This window comes from Anthonomus grandis, chromosome 5 (genome assembly GCF_022605725.1).
Source record: "Anthonomus grandis grandis chromosome 5, icAntGran1.3, whole genome shotgun sequence".
In the NCBI taxonomy this organism is placed as follows: domain Eukaryota; kingdom Metazoa; phylum Arthropoda; class Insecta; order Coleoptera; family Curculionidae; genus Anthonomus; species Anthonomus grandis.
The window spans coordinates 5,040,063-5,063,359 of NC_065550.1; the positions used below are offsets into that span (position 1 = coordinate 5,040,063).

General features: G+C 33.9%; 1 protein-coding gene across 2 annotated transcripts in view; it reads right to left on the bottom strand.

The window, feature by feature from the left end:
- Positions 1-4,628: 4,628 nt before the first annotated feature.
- The window catches only part of LOC126736886 (zinc finger SWIM domain-containing protein 4-like), a 410,579-nt gene continuing 391,910 nt past the window's right edge, over positions 4,629-23,297 (bottom strand). For both annotated transcript variants that reach the window (XM_050441498.1, XM_050441499.1), the window contains exons 16-17: positions 21,496-21,707; positions 4,629-12,231 (exon numbers count right to left, since the gene is read on the bottom strand). In XM_050441498.1, coding sequence (XP_050297455.1) covers positions 12,175-12,231; positions 21,496-21,707 — 269 coding nt within the window. In that variant the 3' untranslated portion in view covers positions 4,629-12,174. The remainder of the gene's footprint in view (positions 12,232-21,495; positions 21,708-23,297) is intronic.

Below are 23,297 nucleotides of genomic sequence, written 5' to 3' on the forward strand. Positions count from 1 at the left end.
TCGTTTGTTTGCTACTTCGAGTATGGTAAACACCTCCACTTGGAAAACTGTGGTGTATTTTCCTAGCGGGAAGGATTCTCCTGTGTGTTTGTTTTCATCCTGTACACTCCGGCTCCGGCTGAATTAGTGCTTTTCATCCACGATCTATCTGTGTACCAGGCCTGGAAACCACTTGGCTCTTTAATTTGGTTCGCCAACCATTCTTCCCTTGTCGGGATTTCCACTTGAAACCCCTTCTTTAACCTTAGTTTGCCACTTTCTGTAGTGCATCTGGATGTCATACTTGGTATGTTCTTACACATCCTGAGAGCAATCGTCATATGGCCTTGTCTTAAGTGAACATTGCACCACTCTCCGCTATCCTTCATCCTCTTATGCGCCGCTATGGCCTCCCTCTCAATCAAGACTGGGAGGTCCGGTAGCCCAAGAAGAATATTCAGTGGTGCCGCAGGTGTTATTCTCATAGCTCCAGTAATTCCCAAGCGTTGGTGACATTTAATACGGCTGGCCACCATACCACGAATCCGTACGAGATCCTCGGTTGTATGACTGCGGTATAAAGCCACTAAAGAACGTGGGGTTTTAGACACCATCTTGTATCTATTGTTCGTTGTAATTGCCATATTAGGGCCGTTGCCTTATTTACAGCCTGCTCTACGTGAGTTTTAAAAGTGAGCTTGCTGTCTAGTGACGCCCAAATATTTGACCTGCTGCCTCAAAGTTAGGCGAGTCTGATATATAATGGGAGGTTTAAAGCCTGTTAAATTCCGCCTCTTAGTAAAGAGAATGAGCTCGGTCTTTTCAGGGTTCCGCTATCCTGCACGCGACTTTCATCGGTTTACAGACTGTGTTCACGAATTTACCCGTGACCATCACTAGTCCCTCGTCCGCGTATGCCTGTGCATAGAATCCTTCAAGTTCTAGCTTCCTGAGGAGACTGTCTATCACCAGGCATCAAAGGTGTGGCGAAAGGCAACTACCTTGCGGGCAGCCGCCTTTCACCCTGGTCTCGACACGACAGTGTCCTAGTGATAGTATCTATAGATAGATAGTATCTGTTTTTGTTCTATCAAATGCTCCTTCAAAGAAAAGAGCAAGTGCTATTTGCTTGTTCTCTATGGCTTTTTCAGCTTTGCTCACTACAGACTGAAGTGCCGTTTCCGTCGACTTCCCTTTCATGTAGGCATGCTGATTCCTATGTAGTGGCGATTCTATTAGAATCTCCTCTGTTATATACCTGTCTATAAGCCTTTCTATAGTCTTTAGTAGAAATGAAGTCAGGCTTATTGCCCTAAAAAACTTGGTTGACGGTAGTGTTTCTTGCCCGGTTGCAAGGCAGTGTGATTTCGAGGCCTACCTGCAACATCATGGGTATGATTCCATCAGGTCCCGCAGCCTTATATGGACTAAACTCCCCCACTGCCCAAGCTATGGCTTCGTTTGTTACTATGTCTTTGGCGAGGTTTCAGTAGCTGTTCACTAACTTAATGAATAACTGCTGTGAATGCAACTGCTACTGCTAACTGCTTAGTGTTTGTTTTGAACAAATGAAGAAAGCTCTTTGATGGCTAGAGACTACTTTGGCTAAATACCGATTAATGGTACTATTCGTTCAAAATCGATTTGCTTTTAGAGCCCAAAGATAACTGGCAACCTTTCCCCGAAGCCTAATTACTCTTTCCTATCTTGATATAAGTTAACAATCCTTTAATCCAACCTCAGTACCCAGATGCTACAGAGAAAAGAAGGAGGAGCTAAAAGTACCATAGCACGCAGTTGCAACTGAGAAGACCGGCAAGAGCAATAACAGCTAGTCCGGAAGACACAGTGTAACAAAGGAAGGTACTATTCGTGCGTTCTATCAATCCATCTGACTGCAGGTTTATTGCAAGTCCTCATTTTCTTGGTTGCAAGCTTCTTTCAGATGCTCTAGAACAAGTGGAATTCAAAATTTTGGACTTGGACCGAATGTAGTTCCAAAGTCACACTTAATCCGCAGATCCATTCTTTTACTACAGGATGAATGAAAATTTGAAGCTTACGGGTTTGGTAGACATTATGCCTCAACCCATTTACTGAACTAGTTCGTTGCGATCACGAGTTATTTACTGCCTCCTTCCGATTCTAGAAACGGGCCGGCAACTTCAATAGCAATCCTTTCAAAGGGACTTCCCACATTGTGTACTGGTGTATCAATGCCTTCTGTTTCCACTGCAGTTCATTACTTGTCTTATATATAACGCACCAGTCACTTACTTCCTTGCTATTGACCCAGTAAAATCCTTCCCTCAATTTTCCTAAGGCCTTTTTTACTCTACGATATTTTGGTGACCAGCATGAATTTCCACTAGCAACTCCAAAACCCGACATTTAGGCACAATGATTTTCCTTATTTTCTCTTTGCCATTGTGTTTTATTTTATTGTGGTCTCTATAATTATTTTCCCACGAATATCTTTCAAGATTAGGAAGCATTATTGTACTTAATATGACTTGATGTTTGAGTGGCCAAGTTCTTCCCAAGTTGACTTTTTCTGTCTGGATATCGGGATCTTCCTAGTCTTTTAAGACCTGGGCGGTATTTACTGGGGCTTGCTGAATATAGGTCGACGATTATCTCTTTGCACCGACTTCCTTAGTTTTTTCCGATAAAGGCAAGTAAAACTAACGTTTTCTGGACAGAGTCTTGTTATGTGACCTGCTTTGTAACCTTCGTAATGATTCCTTAAAGTTGTCTTCTGCTGAAATCACTTGCCAGAAATGAGCCTGGCCTTTGTTAATGTATGGGACACGAACATGTAAGATCATGAGCACTCTCTTTCTTTTTACTTTCACTTCTTTCATTTTACTTTCTAGGCATATTCTGATGTAAGAACTAAATGCCATATGTAGTTCACATACAAACATTCCTGTAATCCTAGAGGCTATCGTAGCAATAGATAAAAATAAATTCATATTCTAAAAGAAAATGGTACAAGTGAGAATACTTGATTTATTCCTTTCGGCTTGAAAAATGTTAGGGCGTGTAAAAATAGTCAGTAAATTTTAAAAGTCTAAAAATCGACTTGAAAAATTTTGGGACGTGTAAAATTCGACCTTAAAGTTTTTGGTACATGTAAAAGCCGGCTTGAAAAATTTTGGAGCGATTAAAAATTGGATTGAAAATTGTTGGAGCGTGTAAAAATAGGCCTGAAAAATGTTGGGGCGGGTAAAATTCGGTCTTTTTGATACCTCTAAAAATCGGCTTGAAAAATTTCGGAGCGTGTAAAAATCGGCGATAAAGTTTTTGACGCCTGTAAAAATCGGCTTGAAAAAATTTTGGAGTGTGTAAAAACCAGCGATAAAGTTTTTGAGGCGTGTAAAAATCGGCTTGAAAATTTTTGGTGCGTGTAAAAATCGAATTGGAAAATTTTGGTGCGTGTATAAATCGGCCCTTCTATTTTTGGTATATCTAAAAATCGCCTTAAAGTTTGTGATACATGTAAAAGCCGGCTTGAAAAATTTTGGAGAGTTTAAAAATTGGATTGAAAATTTTTGAAGCGTGTAAAAATAGGCCTGAAAAATATTGGGGCGTGTAAGAATCGGCTTGAAAATTTTTGATGCGTGTAAAATTCGGCTTGAAAACTTCTGTTGCGTGTAAAAATCGGCTTGGAAAACTTTGGAGCGTTTAAAAATTGACGATAACGTTTTTGACGAGATTAAAACTCGGCGTAAAAGTTTTTGGCGCGTGTAAAAATCGGCTTAAAAATTTCGAAGCATTTAAAAATTAGTTTTAAAATTTTTGGGACGTGTAAAAGTAGGCCTGAAGAATTTTGGGACATGTACAAATGAGCGATAAAAATTTTGACGCATGTAAAAATCGGCTATAAAGTTTTTGAGGCGTGTAAAAATCGGCTTGGAAAATTTTTCAATGTGTAAAAATCGGCCCTAAAGTTTTTGGTACATATAGAAATCGGCTTGAAAATTTTTAGTGCGTGTAAAAATAGGCTTGGAAATTTTTGGTACATGTAAAAATCGGCCTTACAGTTCGAGCGGTAAACGTTTTGATGCGAGTAAAAATCCGCTGGAAAAGTGTTGAAAAAGAGCGAGTAAAAATTGACGTTAAAGTTTTTGGCGATTGTAAAAATCAGCGGTAAGTTTTTGACGCGTGTAAAAATTGTGTTGAAAATTTTTGGTGCCTGTAAAAATCGGCTTGGAAAATTTTGGTACATTTAAGAACCGGATTGAAAAATTTTGGAACGTTTAAAACTTGGCTTGAAAAATTTTGGGCCGTGTAAAAATCGGCCCTAAAGTTTTTGGTACATCTAAAAATCGGCTTGAAAAATTTTAAAGGGTTTTGAGAATAATCGTAAGAACTTCTTGTTTAACTTTTACATTTTGTAAATTAGAAAATATGCATTTTCTGGCACATGCTTATATTAACTTTCTTTCATATTTTTCAATTATAAATACCTGCAATTTTTTTTAAGATGTAACGACATCGCCAAGACGTAGAATGGATTCACAATCAAAATCGTCTCTTAAATATAAGTAGACAAGTAGACTTTAGTTACACATTTTAAATGTTTTTTGGAGTATCTTTTGTTGATGCGGATATATCATAAATAATGGAATAAAACAAAATTCACATAAATTACAAATAGTTTATTTATTTTCTCATAAAAATAATCGATAAATAATCATTCCTACATGTAATTCCACTGTTCAGCGAAACGCAACAAAAAAGAAATGACAGGACTACACATCACACTACATCCCGACATTCTCGTTATTATTGGCCGAAAATATTTACACATTAATTTTTATATTTTACACGGCTTACTGTAAAGTGGAATGAAAAAATTATTTACAAATTTATCAACACAGTTTTAAAATGTTTGTAGGTTTATTTGGTGGCACTGTTATGAAGAAAAAGATACAAGAGACCATAAATAGGATCATTTTATGTTGGCTATTAGTGAATTAAATGTTTAATTAAGACTTTGCACTAAATAGCATATACAGGATGGGCCAATAAAAAAAACACGACTAACATTTTATACACAATTCACTTCACAACAAGCAAAAAAATTGGAAAGAATAAGATTTTCCAATATCATCAGCCTTGTCACTTTAAGCTTCCTGCTGTGGTGAGCCTCAACCCCAAAATCTCAAACGAAAATAGGGATTGCTAAATGAAATTAGGACATAATTGATATTAATACATAATCAAATTATTTCTTCAAATGATATTAAGTCTTTCAAATCAGAGTGCCTCACTGATTTTTCCAAAGCTGTTGGGCTCTCCATTAGGAGACCTATAAACAGATTCAAAATTTATACAGCAAGTAACATCCAAACTGACAGAGAATATTAAATAAATGTACGTCGTCAATTTCTTTTTCCGAGTTTGACAAAAAAGGCAGTAAAGAGAATGACATTAAACGCAGTAATTATAAATCACAGTAAACAGAGAGCGAAATTGACTATGATTTCCTCTGATGCACTGCTCTGCTACAAAGTTGTCATGATGCATAGTTAATACCAATTGAATCAACTACTTGATAGTAACATGAAGTAAGTTGTAACACATTTTATATTATTTTATATAAAATCAATAGGATTTTCATTTTATTTTATTCAAAAGACCCTTGTCTCCCTTGTAGTGAAACCTGACCCCACATCCAACTTAATCCTTAAAAAAACTAAACTGGGTTACTAAAATAACATATTAAAAAAATGTAATAAATAGAAGAAGTATTGGTACGTAAAACTAGCTTTAAATCAGACAATATTTGATCCTTAAAGATATTTTAGGTATAAAATTATTCCTCAGAAATCGCCTTTTCTGTGAGTAAAGACTGCATTTAAATATTTAAAAAAGTGTTCAAGTTAAGTCAATTTTTAACTTAAGTTGAAAATTTTTGATTGGAATTTATTTACAGAGTGCCCTCTATATTACTGTAAAGGAATTACACAGATATATTAAATAGCTTTGAAGTTATATGGCAAAATGCCCAAGAATAATTAAACAATTTAAGAGTCATTATTTGTCCCATAAACCTCAAATCTAGATCAGAAAGTATTAGACTCAGAAAAATGTTTCGTATATCAAACTATGACTCAGAAAACGCATTTTTTTTTGGGTGAAAACCCATTCAAGTACCTCAGAGTGTTTTTAAGTTTTTAAATTTTTTGGTTGGAATTTATTTACAGAGGATTCCAAAACATTTTGTTAACATCGACAACCCTGCCAAGTAGATCGCAAGGATGCGCAAGCCGGTCACGCTCGAATCGACTAGAAAACGTTTTACCGTTACAAAATCAGTATCGAATCAACTTGCAAGGGAAAGTTTGCAGTTCAATTCCAACGGCGGATTATAGCGTCAACTCGTCCCCCATAGTCAGTGGGGGGCCAAACCACCGCCGGCAAAGACAACGCCATAGACAAGAATTGGACATGTCAGACGGTGAAACAACAGACCATTCAAAAGAAAGAGCCAAAAAACAAGAGCAGGGTAAGACTCTAGCTGGCGATCCCTACCCACACAAATCCCGAAAACATCTTCTCAAGAGAAGATATTACAAATCCCAATCATTATCCTTCACTCCCGAATTGATCTCGGTGGAGGGTGCGAGCTCCGGAGAAAGCTCATCAGCAACCTCAACATCAAAAACATCTCCTCATCTCCCCGGGAGGAGGAGATGCAGGTAACCGATCTGGAAGAAACAAAAAATAACGATAACCAAAAACCTGGTCCGTCAGGAATCTCAAATGCAAACGCAATTAAGAATGAAAAGCGGAGCGTGAATGACGGGGGGAGAGATGAAGGTTCAAAAAGAAACCTTGTATATGCCCCTAAATAACCTGTCAATAGCTGGAAAGGGAAAAAGCGCTGACACCAAAATTTGAACAATTCCAAAAGTCGTTATTAGGGACACTTCAAATTGGGCAATGAAATTCAAACTTATTATAGAAAATAACAGCAATATATTAAAAACCCAAAACGAAAGGCTGGGCTTAGTGCTTTTCTCCAAGACTTCTCAGGATCACCGAAATTTGACAGGACTCCTCAAGGAGAGGGAGATGGAGTTCCACTCCTACTTCCTTGAGAAAGATAGGAAACTAAACGTGATTTGACAGAAATTTCAGCCTTAAGGACATAAAAGAAGAACTAAACCTGATGGGATTCGAGCCCGAAGAAATGGGCGGGTTTAACACCGGTCCAGGATGAAAAAGGCGAACGGATCCCTTCAGGTTCCTTATAACCAAAGAACAAGAGGACATATACAAGGTGGACACCCTCCTGAATATAAGGCTTCGAGTTGAGTCATATTACTTGTTACTGCTTATTGAGTAGCTTATTAAGACGAAATTTTATTTATTAATATTAATAAGTAGCATTTTGAAAAATATTTTTTTTGCTTTCTTTGTCTAATAACATCGCATTTTCCAATTCCTATCAATACGACAGATTACCCGAAATAATAAGTAGTAAAAAGTTATATGACAGGTTATAGGCATTATAAAAAGGAAGCTTAGGAGATCCAAGATTTTGGACAGCATATAAAATCCAAGGGTTTCTCTGAAGTCTTGCTTCTCAGTAAGTTTTTTTAAATGGAGCTATGAGGTTCTCGACATATACCTGATGTAAACACAGGCTGGTCAAACCTACCGTTAGCAACCACCCCAATAAATATAATGAATAAATTCAAGGTTTCTGGCATAGAACCTTTTAATCGAGATATTTCTGGCAACGACGAGTTTTTACCGTCAAGTATAACGGATCTCCGTCTCAAGCACCTTCTATATTGTCTCAAGCAATTGAGCTGGAACTTGTTGCGACGTTAGACGATTCACCTAAAGAAACTCATGACATGCCCACATCTAATTCACCAGCTAGTGTGTTCTCTGATTCTGAAATGTATGAACTAGAACATCAGAACTTACTAGAACTACTTCACAAAGGACTTCTAAAGGCAAAATAACGTTTTTCCCAGAATTTGCTGTCGCTCACTTCCCCAGACTGAGCAATAAAAGACAACCCTTAGGGTCCGAAGAAAAAGGAAATCGGCGATACTTACTGATAGGCTAGAGAAAGATGCGCTATAAGAAGAACAAAATAGTCGAAAGTGTAAAAAATCCAAAGAAATTATAAAATTAAAAGTGAAGAAAAAGTTTTAGTTTCAGATGATTCCTCAGAAGAAAAGTATTTTTGTTTTTGTTTGCACTGAATGATATGGAAATAGTAAACTCAAAGAAAAGTAGAGTTTACTGCAGGGAATGCAAAATGTGGTTACATGAAGCTTTGCACAGATGGAAGTTTTCCATAGATCTACCATAATTGCGATTCTGATTCTGAATAGTAGGTAAAAACTAATACTAATACCAAATGTTATTCCACATTTTCAAACACTAAATGTGAAATACTCTGTAGTCATACATTTTTTGATTTATCTATATATGTATCATAATGCAAATAGAGCATTGAAAAATATATGTTCCAACTTACCCAATATAGTGTTAGTTTTTACCCAGAGGCAAATTGTAACGATAGTTCAACTTATTAGAAAAAAATCTTTTGACATACATATTTAATCAATTTACGCAGAATAAAAAAATTGGTAGAAGACATTTATGCAAAAAATTGTGGTTAATTAAATCAGTTAAACCAAAAAAAAAATCAAAAGTTTTTTCTGTTCCAACTTACCTCGGTCTCCCCTACGTTTTAATTAGGGGAACTAGGGGCAAGACGGGATCATGAGGTAAGATAGGGTACCCCGATTACATCAAAACCTAAAAGTGTGTGACCACCTTTATTGCCTAGAGTCACATGTCCGGACAATACCTGCGCTCAGTGCATCCGAGACATTCGTTCGGTGCGCGTCTGCTCGAGTTACCAATTTACCATTTTGACCTTCGTTGATCTTATTTTATGGCATATTATATCGCTTGCCTTAAAGTGTGCACAAAGAAACTTATTATTCCTACTGCAGTGTACCTGTATAGAAGCATCTTTTCACAAAAAAATTTGTTGGTTATATTCAGAAACATAGATTTAATGAAACAGCCAAACTCGCCGGTGTAGACTGGGTTCAAGGATTTTTAAAACGTCACAGTGATTTATCTATAAGAAAGGCAACCTGAGGCAACCTCAGCTGCTAGGGCTATGGACTTTAATAAAATTTCCGTCGCAAAGTTTTATAAGCTTTTGGGTGATGTTTTAGATAACTATAAACTAGGACCAGATAGGATTTATAACTGTGATGAAACGGGAGTCTCTTCTGTTTCAAGACAAAGTCAAAGATAATTTCACGCAAGGGTAGGAAGCAAGTTGGGTCGCTATCCTCAGCTGAACGAGGACAAACAGTTGCGGTCGAGATTTGTGTTAGCGCAGCAGGGAATTATATGCCCCCGATGCTAATCTTTCCTCGGAAACGGATGAAAGCCGAATTAATGAATAACTCGGCACCAGGAACAACTTTTCATTGCAATGCCAGTGGATGGTTGACAACAGACATATTTGTCTCATGGTTCAAAGCTTTCGTCCAATTCAGTGGAGCGACTAAAGACAACCCGATGCTACTTTTACTCGGCCATTCCACGCACACAAAGAACATCGAACTTATAGACGTTGCTAAAGAAAACGGTGTGATTATAATCTGCCTCCTCTTCCCACCTCACTGCACTCATCGGCTTCAGCCGTTGGATGTTTCTTTTATGAACCCTTTGAGTATTATGACCAAGCTGCAACAGCTTAGATCTAATCCAGATAGAGTTATTAGCATGTTCCAAATTAGCGAAATTTTTGGTAAAGCTTTCATACAAGCGGCCACTATGTCTACAGCGATTAACGGATTTCGGAAATGCGGCAAATGGCAATTTAACTCTGAGAACTTACAGATGCCGATTTTCTTGCTGCAGAAACAACAAACATAAGCCTAACGGAGGATGAGCAAGTTCCTCAATCACAAGCAAATGCAAATAAAGATGGTCTTCCCTCTATCATCCATGAAAAAAATCAGCCAAACTTAACTAAGAATGTAATTCCGGTTGCTATTCCTAGTAATCACTCAACCATAGGTTCTAGTGATGATGTTCAGCCATCTACCAGCTATCAGGCCCATACACATCTCCCGGTTACCAAAGCTCAAATGAAGATAATTGCCCTTTTAGTAAGCTTGCCACATTATCTCATAGTCCGTTACATAAAACCCCAGAGGCAAGTGGGTCGCCACCTAAAAGAGTTTGCTCAAATTTTACAGAAAATGTTTACCGTGACTTAAGTACCAGCTTTGAAAACTATACTCCAGCTCAGATAATGCCTGTTTCTACTGTAGAAAGAAAAGAAACTTGAAGATCTAAAAACTTCTAGTTCGAAAGCAAAAAGAGGTTAAAAAGGAAACACAGGTCAAAAATAAAACTAAAGGAACAAATGGTGCTTTAGAGAATACAGCCGAAGACGACACCGAATGTTTATACTGTGGTGATAGGTATGTGGGGTCCACTGAAGGATGGATAGCTTGTCAAATATGTCAAAAGTGGTCCCACAATTCTTGCGCCGGAGTAGAAGAAGATGACTGTTTAGATATTTGCCATACATGTGATGTTTGTAAATAAACTCGTTACCCCCATCTTACCCCGAGGGCTGTCCCATCTTGCCCCGTGCCTGGGGTAAGATGGGATTTTTCCTTTGTAAAGAAAATTGTGTTTTTTTTTGTTTTTTGGTGTAAGATAAGTTAATTGTTTTTATGCCAAGACAGTTATGGATGTTAATGAAAGAGATTTTAGAATAAACGTTATTTTTTTATTGTAATGTTACATTTTTTTTTTGTATAAATGTTTAGCGTCCCCGTCTTTCCCCATGTTCCCCTATGTAATTTTGCTAGTCAATTTTTATTGGTATGTTTTAATCGTTTAAATTGTATTTTTATACAAGGTTATTTATTATTTTTAGTTTTCCTTTTAGTAGACGAAATACGTGTCATCTTTCGTCTAAAAATGAAGACTTTCTGTACAATAATTCAATTGCCTTTAAACAAAGATCATCATTTGACTGCTATTCCTATTTAAGGATTTGTGGCCAGGGCTCACCCCCTCGAGGGGGTGAAAGTGACAAGATGCTATGGGCAAAACATTTCTCACGCGAAATGTCAAAATCAGGAGCGATTTTTTTTGATTGGCCCACCATGTATTTTATATATGGTCTTCCTGTATATTTTTTTATGACATTGGCATACGGACTATTGTATTATTTAGTAAAAAATCACAGCACTATTTTAGTTAATAAACAAAAATCGTGGCAACACTGCGTTTTGATTTTGTTTTAATACGTAAACAAATTAAAAAAAAAAACAAGTTAACTATCCTAAATCACTAAAGTTTATCTGCAATTTTATGCCTATTTTATTTTGTACTTAAAAAATATATTTAATTTTTTTTTAAACAGGAAGCATCTGTAAGTCTAATCACTTCGATTTTGTTTTTTTTTCTTTTATGTATGTACAGGTCGTCCCCGGTACGGTTTTTATACAGATTTTTAAGACACCCTGTATATTATGGCCTATTTAATGAAGAAGAAAAGTTCTCTTATTGCTGAGCTATTTACACACGAAAGTATGACGTATTTACATATTAGCGAAAAAATATACAGAAAAAGATCTCGCATAATTTGCATTGACCTTTAAAAATCTCATTGCCTAATTAATACATAATATAATACATCAGTTAAACAAATAATCTTTGGTAAGAAAAAAAAAACTTAAAATATGAGAACATAACTAAGAATTAAAACATAATAACGCCTAACAAACACGAAGTAACAAAACAAACTAACCTAAAAAAAACATACATTTTAATAAATCTGAGATCGGTATTTTTTTTTTCAGAAACATAAACTAATTAATAAAACTCGTGACGTCAGTCAGCGTACTTTCAGTCTATCAAATATTAGTAGTAACGTCAAGATAAATAAAGCTTAATTCGAATGTCAATAATAAGCGGGCTGTTACGCAGAAAGAAGGGACGCGTATTGCACTTGAATGTTTTGATTAAGAGATACAGGGAGGCCTAAAAATAACGTTTTGGATTTTTTTCACACCCTGTATGGATTGTTTTTTATTTTGTTTGTTTGTTTTAGTAACAGCCCCCGAAATGGCGGAGCTGCGGGTGGGCGCAGCACCTCTTTAGCTGTCATCAGCCGAACCGCTCTTTGACCAGGAACATCAGCTTCTTTTTACCTTTGTAGGCCACCTGAAAATAAAGTTAAGTTAATTAGGTATGAAAGGAAAAAGCAATTTAACGGAAAGGTAGATCAAATTAAACCATTGGGAAATGTGGCAAATACTTTTTTTTTAACTATTATTTTTAACTATCACGTAAACAACTACACATTTTACGTTAGCACTTTACGTTACTATCTGACAGTAGAAGGGCAAAGAAAGTTTGTTTGCAAGAAACTATTTTTAAGCACGTTTAATATATCTGGGTATAATGGGCAGTAAATTATGTTTGCTTGTTTATAAATCATTAGCTGAGTCTCTCCTCTCGTATTGCATAATTGCATGGGGTGGTACTTATAAAACTATTCTTCAACCTTTAAAAGTAGTACAAAATTACATTCTTAGGGTCATTCATAGGAAAAATAAGCTCTGCTCTACCGAGTTACTTTATAATGAAAATATTAGTGATATATAAGTCATCTGTATGTACAAAACGTATGCTCTTTTGTACATAAAACTGATATAGCAAAGAGACAAATCACGCATTCCCAATGTACCAGAAGTAATATGTACAACAATTTGAATTTACCACAAAATCATAAGCAAATAAACCTTAATTTTATAGATTATTTAGGGCCAAAATTTTATAACTTACTTCCTCCTGATATTAAAAATATAAAAAACCATAGAATATTCAATAGAGAAATAAAAAACTACATATATATTAATTTTAACAAATTTAGACCAATGATTAATTGAATTTACTGGTTCAACAGCGTATTATGTTTGATCTTTTCTTTTCGTGGTTTTAATGTAAATAGTGTATTTTTAAATGTAACAGATTTATCTGAAATTACGTTATGTTCATTTAGGTTCAATTTTGTTTTTGATTATTGATATTGAATTGATTTAAAACATGTATTCTGTTATATTTCTTACTAGTTTATTTTTGTGTATAATATGTATATTATTCTGTTAATAAGTTTATTTTGATTGTTAAGGAAAAAGTTGGAATCCAAGCATTTTTTGAAAGAGTATAATTTGGTTTTTCTGATATTGTAATTCTAACATAAGCATGCACAAGTATTAAGTTACTTAAATGCTTATTTCGTATATTATAAACATTTCGTATATGTAATTGTATTATAAGAATAAAGAATAAAGAATATCAGACCGTACTTGTAGAACTGCATTAGGAAAATTTAGAAGTGGATCGGACATTCTTGAAAAAGATAAACGAGGCGGAAGGCATAGGAGTCAAGCAAAAATTAAAGAAGAACAAAAAGTAAAAGAGAAAATTTCGCAACATATTGATAGGTTTCCCAAAGTTGAGTCACATTATTGTAGATCTTCAAGTTCCAGAATGTACCTTCATCCTGGTTTATCTCTTCCAAAAATGTATGCCATGTTCCTGCAGGAATTAGAGCAGACAACATCAGAATCAAAGCCCAGTTTTTCTACATACCGGAGGGTTTTTGTAACAAAAAACCTTTCATTTTTTCACCCAAAGAAGGATATGTGTTCTTTGTGCGTAACGTACAAGCAAGGAGATGATGAAATAAAAAGAAAATTAAAAGACAGATATGAAAAACACACTCTAGAGAGGGTGAAAGAAAGTAAGAGAACTGAAAGAAGAATCCAAAGTTCAATCGTACAAGGATAAAACGTATTTCATGTGCGGTTTTTGATTTGCAACAGGTGATCTATTTGCCAATGAGTCGTGAAAGCGCAATTTTTTATAAAAGTCGCCTGTCCAATTTTAATTTTACGTTCTATAACATAGCTACTAAAGAGTGTCTATGTTTTCCTTGGAACGAGTCAATCAGTAAAAGGGGGGCCTCAGAAATATCTAGTTGTGTCTTTAGGAGCATCGAATATTATGCAGCACAAGGTATAAGATCTGTAGTTCTATATTCGGATGGATGTTTTGGTCAGAATAAAAACTCGATTATGGCCGCAATGGTGTTGTATTCAGCTCAGAAATTTAAGGAAATCGAAACCATATCTCTACGTTTTTTCGAAACCAATCATGGACAAAACGAAAGATTCAGCGCATAGCGCAATAAGTACAGCTCTTTCTCAAGTTGGTGATATTTTTGTTCCTAGCCAACTTCATCCTATATTCGAACATGCCAGACGAAAAAATCCCTACAAAGTCATGCCAATGGGTTGGAAAGATTTTCTAGATTTTAAGGGTGTCTCAAAATTATTACGAATTTTGACAGTCCGTATCAGTCATGAAGGCAAAAAAATTAATTGGACCGATGTTATGGAGCTAAGGGTGAACAAAAAAGAACCTACGAAGATATTTTTTAAATATAGCCACTTTGACTCAAGGTATGACTTTACAGAATTAAAGCGATTAGAGACTTTGGTCTATTAGGCGATATTAAAGTTGGTAATTTGAACAGTGCTCCACCAAAGATAACAAAGAAAAAATACGATGATCTTAATTCGCTATGTAAAGGGGATACTCCTGTTATAAGGTTTCCCGAATTCCAAAACTTTTGCTACAATATGCTTCGCGAAAATTAGTTTGTATTTGAAATACTGAATTTTCTTTTTTTTCTGCTGTTTGTTTCGTAGTTTTAGTTTTTCTGGTTTATAATCAAGCTATTTAGTTAAAATACATCATAATTATTATAGTGTCAAAGAGTTTTATTGTCAACTGTCCTATCTGGAAAAAGTCGAAAAAAAATCACACAAACTGACGCAAGTGGTAATTTTTCGAAAAATGTGGGAACTAAAGACTTTTTCCACAACTTTTGTACGAAATAACCTTACTTGTAAAACATACTTTTACATGTATCAAAATGAAAACTTCACTCTAGAGAATTTTTCAGTATGTCTGGAAAACATAACACCTATTTTTCGTTTTTTCGCTCTACTGTAAAATTTACAAAATGACACTTACGATACTGATACTGGAAGGCGACGATATTTTTGCTGGGTTTTATGGTAGAGTCAACAAGTGTCTTATATAAATCTTTTAATTAGCAACATCTAATAATAAATTAATACGAGTGCTGAAGAACTGGTAAATTTAAGGCTTAATGAACTACATGTTAATGTGAATAGCTTTCTTATTAAGATTACTATTGACATTATATGTAGCACCATCTTGTACTCTTAACTCGTATGAAAGATTATATGATTTTCTAGAAAAACAGCAATATCTGTTTGACTCTGACATTATTATTATGGGTGACTTAAATATCACAAATCTTAATCGATATTACCAAACAGGAGAGTCAGACAGGTTTGTAGAGACATTTTTGCAATTTTTAAATTTTTATGATGCTACACAAGTCAATTTTGTTTCCAATAGCTTAAATCATATACTAGATGTAGTGGTTACAAAAAGTAACTGTACTGTTTTAAGAAGTGACTTTTGTTTTGTTAAGGAAGATAAACACCACCCTACTCTTAAAGTATCCTTGTCATTGTGCTGTAATAGTAATCAAAAAGAGTTGGCATCTTTATCATCAAGGTATAATTTTCGCAAGGCTGACTTTTTGTCTATGTATTACCTTTTTCTAAAAATAGACTGGAGCTTTCTGGAGTCTCACACTGATATTAATAAAGCAATTGATGAATTTTATAGAACTTTATATTCAATTTTTGATATATGTGTACCTAAATGCAGAAAAAAATGTAAAAAATATCCTGTTTGGTTTACAAAAAATATTATAAATAAACTAAAATTCAAAGAAAAAGCTCGGAAAAAATACAAATTAAGCAAAAATCAAGATCATTATCTTCAATTTAAAAAACTTAGAGTTGAAATTAAAAAGGATATAAATACCGCCCACAAAAAATATTTAAAGGCAATACAAGACAAAATCAGTGTAGACTCTCGATCTTTCTGGTCATATATAAATAATAAGAAAGGATCTGTGCATATACCCAACAAAATGTTTATGGACAATTCGGAATTTAACTCTGGTGAAGAAATATGTAATGCATTTAGTGACTATTTTAGTAGTGTTTATTCGAGGGAAGAGGGTAATAACCCGAATACATTAGAAAATATTTATTCACCAGAAATAATTTTAAATAATGTAAATATAGATGATGTAATTGATGTTATTAAGAAATTAGAAGAGAACAAAGCAATAGGTCCAGATAATGTTCCAAGCTATTTGTACAAGGGATTTTGTGATATATTAAGTTACCCATTATGTTTTTTGATTAATCTAAGCCTTAAAACAGGAATTTTTCCCAATGCTTGGAAAGTAGCAAAAATATGTCCAATCTTTAAGAAAGGCAATAAAAGTGAAATAAAAAATTACAGACCTATTGCTGTGCTCTCAGCACCAGCTAAAGTGTTTGAAACCATTATTTTTAGAACTATTTATCGTACTGTTAGATCTAGCATATCAATATTTCAACACGGATTTTTAAAAGCTAAATCAACTGTAAGCAACTTATTAAGTGTCACTCAAACTATATCTGATGTGCTGAATCAGAGAGGTCAAATGGATATTGTATACACAGATTTTGAAAAAGCTTTTGATAAGATATCATTTAAAATATTATTGGATAGATTACATAGAGAATATGGTTTTCATAATAATTTGGTGCATTTTATTGAGTCCTATTTGTATAACCGTAGACATCTAGTTGTGATTGGGGGACATAGTTCGCGACCATTTACTCCTACGTCTGGCATACCACAAGGCTCCAATTTGGGACCATTATTTTTTCTTCTTTTTATTAACTCTCTGACGCAAGTAGTAACTCATGCTACATGCTCGCTGTTTGCTGATGATCTCAATTTATATTATCAAATAAATAACATAGATGACTGTAGAATGCTACAAGACGATTTAAATAATGTTGTACAATGGTCAATAGAAAATAGATTATATTTTAATGTCAATAAGTGTGTAGTTATGTCTTATAATAGAAAACAAAGAGATATATTATTTCCTTATAAAATACAAGATAGTCTATTGACTAGAGTAGAAAAGATTAAAGATTTGGGTGTGTTATTTGATAAAAGATTGACTTTTAATCTACATGTAAACGAAGTGGCAAACCGGGCATGCAAAATGTATGGATTTATTGCCAGAAGTACTAAGGATTTCGTGAGTGTTTCCTGTCTCAAGCAGTTGTATGTCTCATTTGTACGTAGTTTGTTGGATTATGCATGTATAGTGTGGTCGCCATATTATAACTGTTACAAATATACGTTGGAGCGGGTGCAAAATAAAATGCTCCGCTATATCTATTTTAGAGAAAGGGGGGTATATGACCGTGAGGTGTCAACCACGGCATTACGCGAAAGATATGCCCTCCAATCATTAGATAAGAGGAGGCAAAAATTTGCAGTTATTTATCTATATAAAACAATAAATGGGCAAATAAATGATCCTACATTTCTTTCAAGGTTGAGTGTGAATGCTCCAGCGTATCTTACTAGAAGATGTAAGACATTTTATATGTCGGATGTAGCTTTTAATAATAGACATTTGAGTTCACCATTATTTAATTTGTGTGAAACTTATAACAGAATTCAAGAAAGCATTGATATTTTTAATACAAGTTGTGCTGAACTCAAATGTCGGTTAGATATAATTTTATAGTTAGTGCTGGCGAGATTAAGTTAGTATTAAGTATTATTTTGAATTATTTTTAAAACATTTGTTATCTTTATTATTATTATTAGTGTATTATTATTATTATTATTATCATTAGTATGTACTTTGTAATAGGACCGTTTACTTAGTAAACTTCTGTAAAGTACATGAAATAAATGAATAAATAAATAAACTATGATAGCATTATGATAAGTGTTAGATGCTAAAAGCCATCAAGTGATATCTCCGACAAACCATAGGCGGTGATTCTAAAAAAATGGATCATGCAAATATATATATTAGGTGAGAATAATGTAACATATTACGTCCATTGAGAAGAATTATTAAAATAACACAAAATGCTCATTTAGAATCTGGTCATGGTACATAAACTGGAACATATCAATATGCAAAAATATGTAAACGTGACAAGGAACGTCATTAAAATCTTTTTAAAAATTCTCAGTCGTTCCTAATTAAAAAAATAAGGTCATCCAAAAAGGATTAAACCTGTGGTTTTTAAAGTCAGAGCCTAGGTTCATTGAATGTATTTCCAAACATGAAAACACTTACACAAACACTTCAGAAGGTGTCATAAATTCGTTTGTTTTTGCATATGAGACTAGAGAGTTGACGGAAAAAAATAAAGGTAAAATTGTTTATTATTATTATATTATTATTATATTTGTGAATTGATTTGACAGATAAAACTTCTTATCGTATCGAGTACAATACGTACCATCAGAGGCTCAGATAGATTACTCAAATATGATTATCGCAGTGATTGAAGTTAGCATCAATTTTGATGATGTTCAATATACAAGGGCAGAAGAGAACTTTGACAATAATTTTACAAAAGATGGAATGGAGAATGTAGCGATAATTTCTAATATGAGAGGTACCTTTTTAAAAAACCAAAATTTAGATACCTGTATAGTTTGACCGTTGGATCTGTGTCTACGAAAAGAATGCGGGCGAAATTTTGAAGCGTTGTCACGTCTTACTGCAAAAATGAAATAGTATTGAATAAAAAGTAAATATAATGGTAAAATTAAGCTATTTAATCATAAAAAAGATAATAAATAATGTAATGCAGTTTAAACCATATTTTTTAGTTCTACTTGCTAATGTTTTGCATATTATAAAATCCAATATTGACTAACATTTATCCAAAATTCCTAATAAAACTTACAAAGCCGGCAACGTCGTGCTTTCGCGGAAGCATCTCGCTGTTTGGGGACAGGTGATTGGTTGATGACATCGCGGCCATTAATTTATTATTTTTATGCAGCGCTTTGTCTTTCTCTATCTTATTGAATCGCATCCTATCAGGTTTTGTGTAATTCTCGGAATAATATCGATTTCTTGCGGATTCAGTGGCGGCGGCGTATGTTAATACTTTTGAGCTATTAAACTGTTTTTATTGTTGTATTTTTAGGTACCTACTTAATTTATGACCTATGACTTTTGAGTAGTGTATCATAGTTTAGTTTATTTGCTATTATTGTTGTTGCTGTTTTGTTGTTGTTTTGTGTTATTTGTTTCTTTGTTGTTAAAGTTCATAATTTTTAACAGTTTTTGTGTTATTTACGTTAAAATGAATAACTTTATTCATAGAAAGACAATTTATAGCCAGACAAGGGAAGTGATTGCGAATGTTTATAGGTAAGTAAAATGATAATAAGAGAATTATAAAGCCTAAGCACAGTTATGAAAAAAAACATTAAAATAATATCATAATTTCAGCGACACTAAATTTCAAAAATTATGTACCTAATGTTGTAGTAAATAAAAATCATATTCAATGAAATAAAACCAAGCTCGATTGCTTTACAAACAAAAAGATTTAAAGTTAATGTTGGTCATTTTGAATATAAAATGTTTATAAATATAAGTAATATGAATTGGAACGACGACTAAAAAAATCGAATATCAGGATTATATACTTCTTGTACAAATTTTTAGGGTTTGCAATGAAGAAGCTACTAATAACTTCGTTAATCTACCAGTAAAGCGCAAACTTGAAAGAGTATCTCAATATACTGGCGTAAGCATTTCAATGGTGAAAAAAATTCACAAAGAAGATGAAGAAAGAATGCGGACGGACCCCAACAAAATGCTTTCTAGTCCCGGCAAAAAAAGACCGCGAATGGCGAAGGTGGAACAAGACGACAACTTTCATTTTCAAATAGTTAAACACCTAATAAATCGAATTTATATGGGTTTAAAGTTGTGCCTACTAGCAGAAAGCTGTTGCAAAAATTGCCAGAAGAAGAAAATTTTCCAAAAATAACATCTTTAAGGTATAAATACCTAAGAGAAATAAAAAAACACCGAGCCGAAGGTCGCAATATTGTCTATTTAGATGAAACTTGGACAGACAATGACCTAACGTTTAAAAAATGCTAGCAGAGTGAGACTGTTACTAGAGTGGTTAGCAATATATCTTCAGGTACAAATTGATTATACTTATTTAAATAATATTTTAAATTATACATATTATGTAGTAAATTCAATGTTTAAACAGCATAATTCGGTTTATCTGCCGTGCTCTTTCCCTCGCGATATCCAGGCATCGAGTACGGCACTCTTATTTTAAGTGAATAAACTAAGTAGGTGTATTACAAATTTTGTGTTTTCTTTACTTTACTTTTATCTCAAACTTTCCTAATCTTGTCTGTCATTTTTTTATTACATATTTACAAATAAAATATTTTAGAAGACCTTAATTTCCAAATTAATATCTTACCTACAAATACCTATTTTAAAATTAAAACCAAACCATATTTTTTAATATTTAATACATTCAAATCTGTGTAATCGGTTTATAAAATTTCGCACGTCACTGGCCATTTCATGAATGAAATGAGGCGGGTCTAGTCTACAACCACGTTCCCCGCACCGATACCGCTTAGCTACAGATTGGTTGGGCAGACTTTAGATGGATTACATGACTAAGCAAAACGGATGAAAATGAAAAGTGAAAAGAAATACGCACCTTTTCAAAAGGAAACAATACCACATCTAGATAGAGATGAGTTATTTAATTTATTTAGTTAAGTAGGATTATTATCATGTTGCAAAGCATTAATATTAAACGAAGAAAATTAAATCCGTGCACTACATAATCAATTAATTCTTGGTGATTCAAGCAATATAATTGTTATATTTACAGATGTTACCAAATATAATTACTATAAAATTGAAACAGAAAAATAGGATGCTGTCTCAGATATATTTTAGGAACCAAATTGCTAAATGCAACTCCAATGACGTTCCATAGGTTCCAGGAAAAAAATGTAGTTTGCGGACGGACGAGCCCTCTAAATTTGAAAAAATGTCCCGATGGAAAGTGTCATTGCAAAAGGAAACAGCTAAAATGTAAATGTAACTATCACAAAGCCCATTGTACAAATAAATAGTAAAAAAAATAAAGAACGTTGATATTAAAAAGTTTTAATTCATTAGCCAATAATTACCTTTGTGTAGTGCTGAGATTGACCGATCGGCACTGCACAAAGTAAATGAAAGATATTTATTTTCGTTTTTTATACAGAGATGGTATATAATGTTGACTTTGTACAAAAAACTCTGTTCAATGGCAGCGCTGTATAATTTCGCGATTCGTAACATATGCAACTTTCGATTATGAATGAAACTAAATGTCTGATGAATGACAACTATATATTTTGATAAAATGAAAATGCTCTTACCTTCATATTCTCCAACAGCTGCGCAAACTGGGCATGCCCGTCATGTGCCAAGGCAAACGTGTCCCTGGCTCGTCCCAGAAATTCGATAAAATCTGCATAATGCCTGGGTGAAATGTGGGTTAGCCTGGAATGAGTGGTGTTTACGTAGGCTGCTACGGCTGCCTCCAGTAGGGGCCTCAGAGGTGGCCGGTCAAATGACAAAGGTTTTGGACCTTTATTAATAGAACCAATTAGCAAGTTTATCCTTTATGTCCGATAAAAAGGCAAAATTATTGATATTTTTCATAAATATCATTAATTTCAAAATTTCATTCAATTATGCTAGATTTTTTACTAATATTAATACGCAATTATAAAGTGTTTTCAATACAAATTTTTCTCACTTTCTTTAGCATGTTGTATAAAACATTTATATTATATAATATTATTATAATTTAAAAGATTTTTTTGTTGTAAACATATATATACCAACTATCATAAGAAAGGCCTTGTACTATTTAACCTCTTAGTATGAAATTAAAATAGAAAGAAGAGTACATAATTTTAGAGGTAGTTACTGAATAATTGAGGATATTATGTCAAATATATTCAAATCTTCGAAACTATAAAAATGTAATGAACGAAGTTTTTTTTCTGTTGTAATTTCAAGATATATAGGGCGTGAGCTTAAAGTACAAGTACCAAAATTTGTTGACGATAACTTGGAACGACTGTTTTATCTACTAACTTACAAATGGAATTGATTTGGATCAGTTTCGTCAGTCATAATCCCCTTTATCGGTGGCAGTTGTTTACATTGAGTGACGTTTGGCTGTTTAACGTCTTTTTCATTTTAGGAAAACTCTCTAGCATGCATGCAAAGGTCAAGACTTGCATTTTATGTGTGGATATTTGCTGATGGCAATTCATTAGAAGTTCGACGATTGTACATTGAACGGTTTCCTGGCCGTCATATCTTCGACCAAAAAACCTTCGAAAACATTAATAGGCATTTTCGTGAAATAGACATATTGAAACAAAATGGGGGGCCTGTAAGAACGATATAACTCGAAGAGAATGTGCTGGAGATAGATGATAGAGGAAGATTCAAGTAATCTACGCGACAAATTGTCAATACTTTGAATAGTTATTTGACAGTTCGGAGAACCCTTAAATTCTAATCCTTTAATTCCTGACACATTATTTTCACTGATGTTTTTTAATTGGACCGGTATATTCTACCATACTGACGACGTGTATCGTAACTTTTTGGAAACAATACTGCGCGAGTTTTTGGAGGATGTACCATTGTCTCTGAAGTCATTAGTTCACGCTACTCCAGTAGAGAATTTTGAGGAAATTGCAAAATCGAATAATTGCTGGGTGTAACTCAATTAGTGTATTTGGTGTATTTTAAAGAGTTCGACACTCAATGACGAAAATATTGATATATTGTATTCAGGCTGCAGGCAGTAATTTCGAACATTTATTGTAGATTGAGCAATTTTACATGTAATTTAGGATTATGAAATGTTGTTACTGTAGCAAATTTTGTTCATCCTGTATCTTCGAAACAAAGGGAACTTTCAGAAGCCATCATAGGACAAAATATTAAAATAACGTCACCTAACACCCTGTATATCGATAAATGTTACTTTATTAGGATCACTTTTATTGTTTTGTCTTTAATTTTACATATCATCCACCGTTCATTCCCTTAAATACGACTTATCTATGTTTTGTATTTAATTTTTTGTTACTTTTTTGTTCATTAAACATTAAAATATGTTATACTCTTTTTTAAATTTGTTCCATGTTCCTAT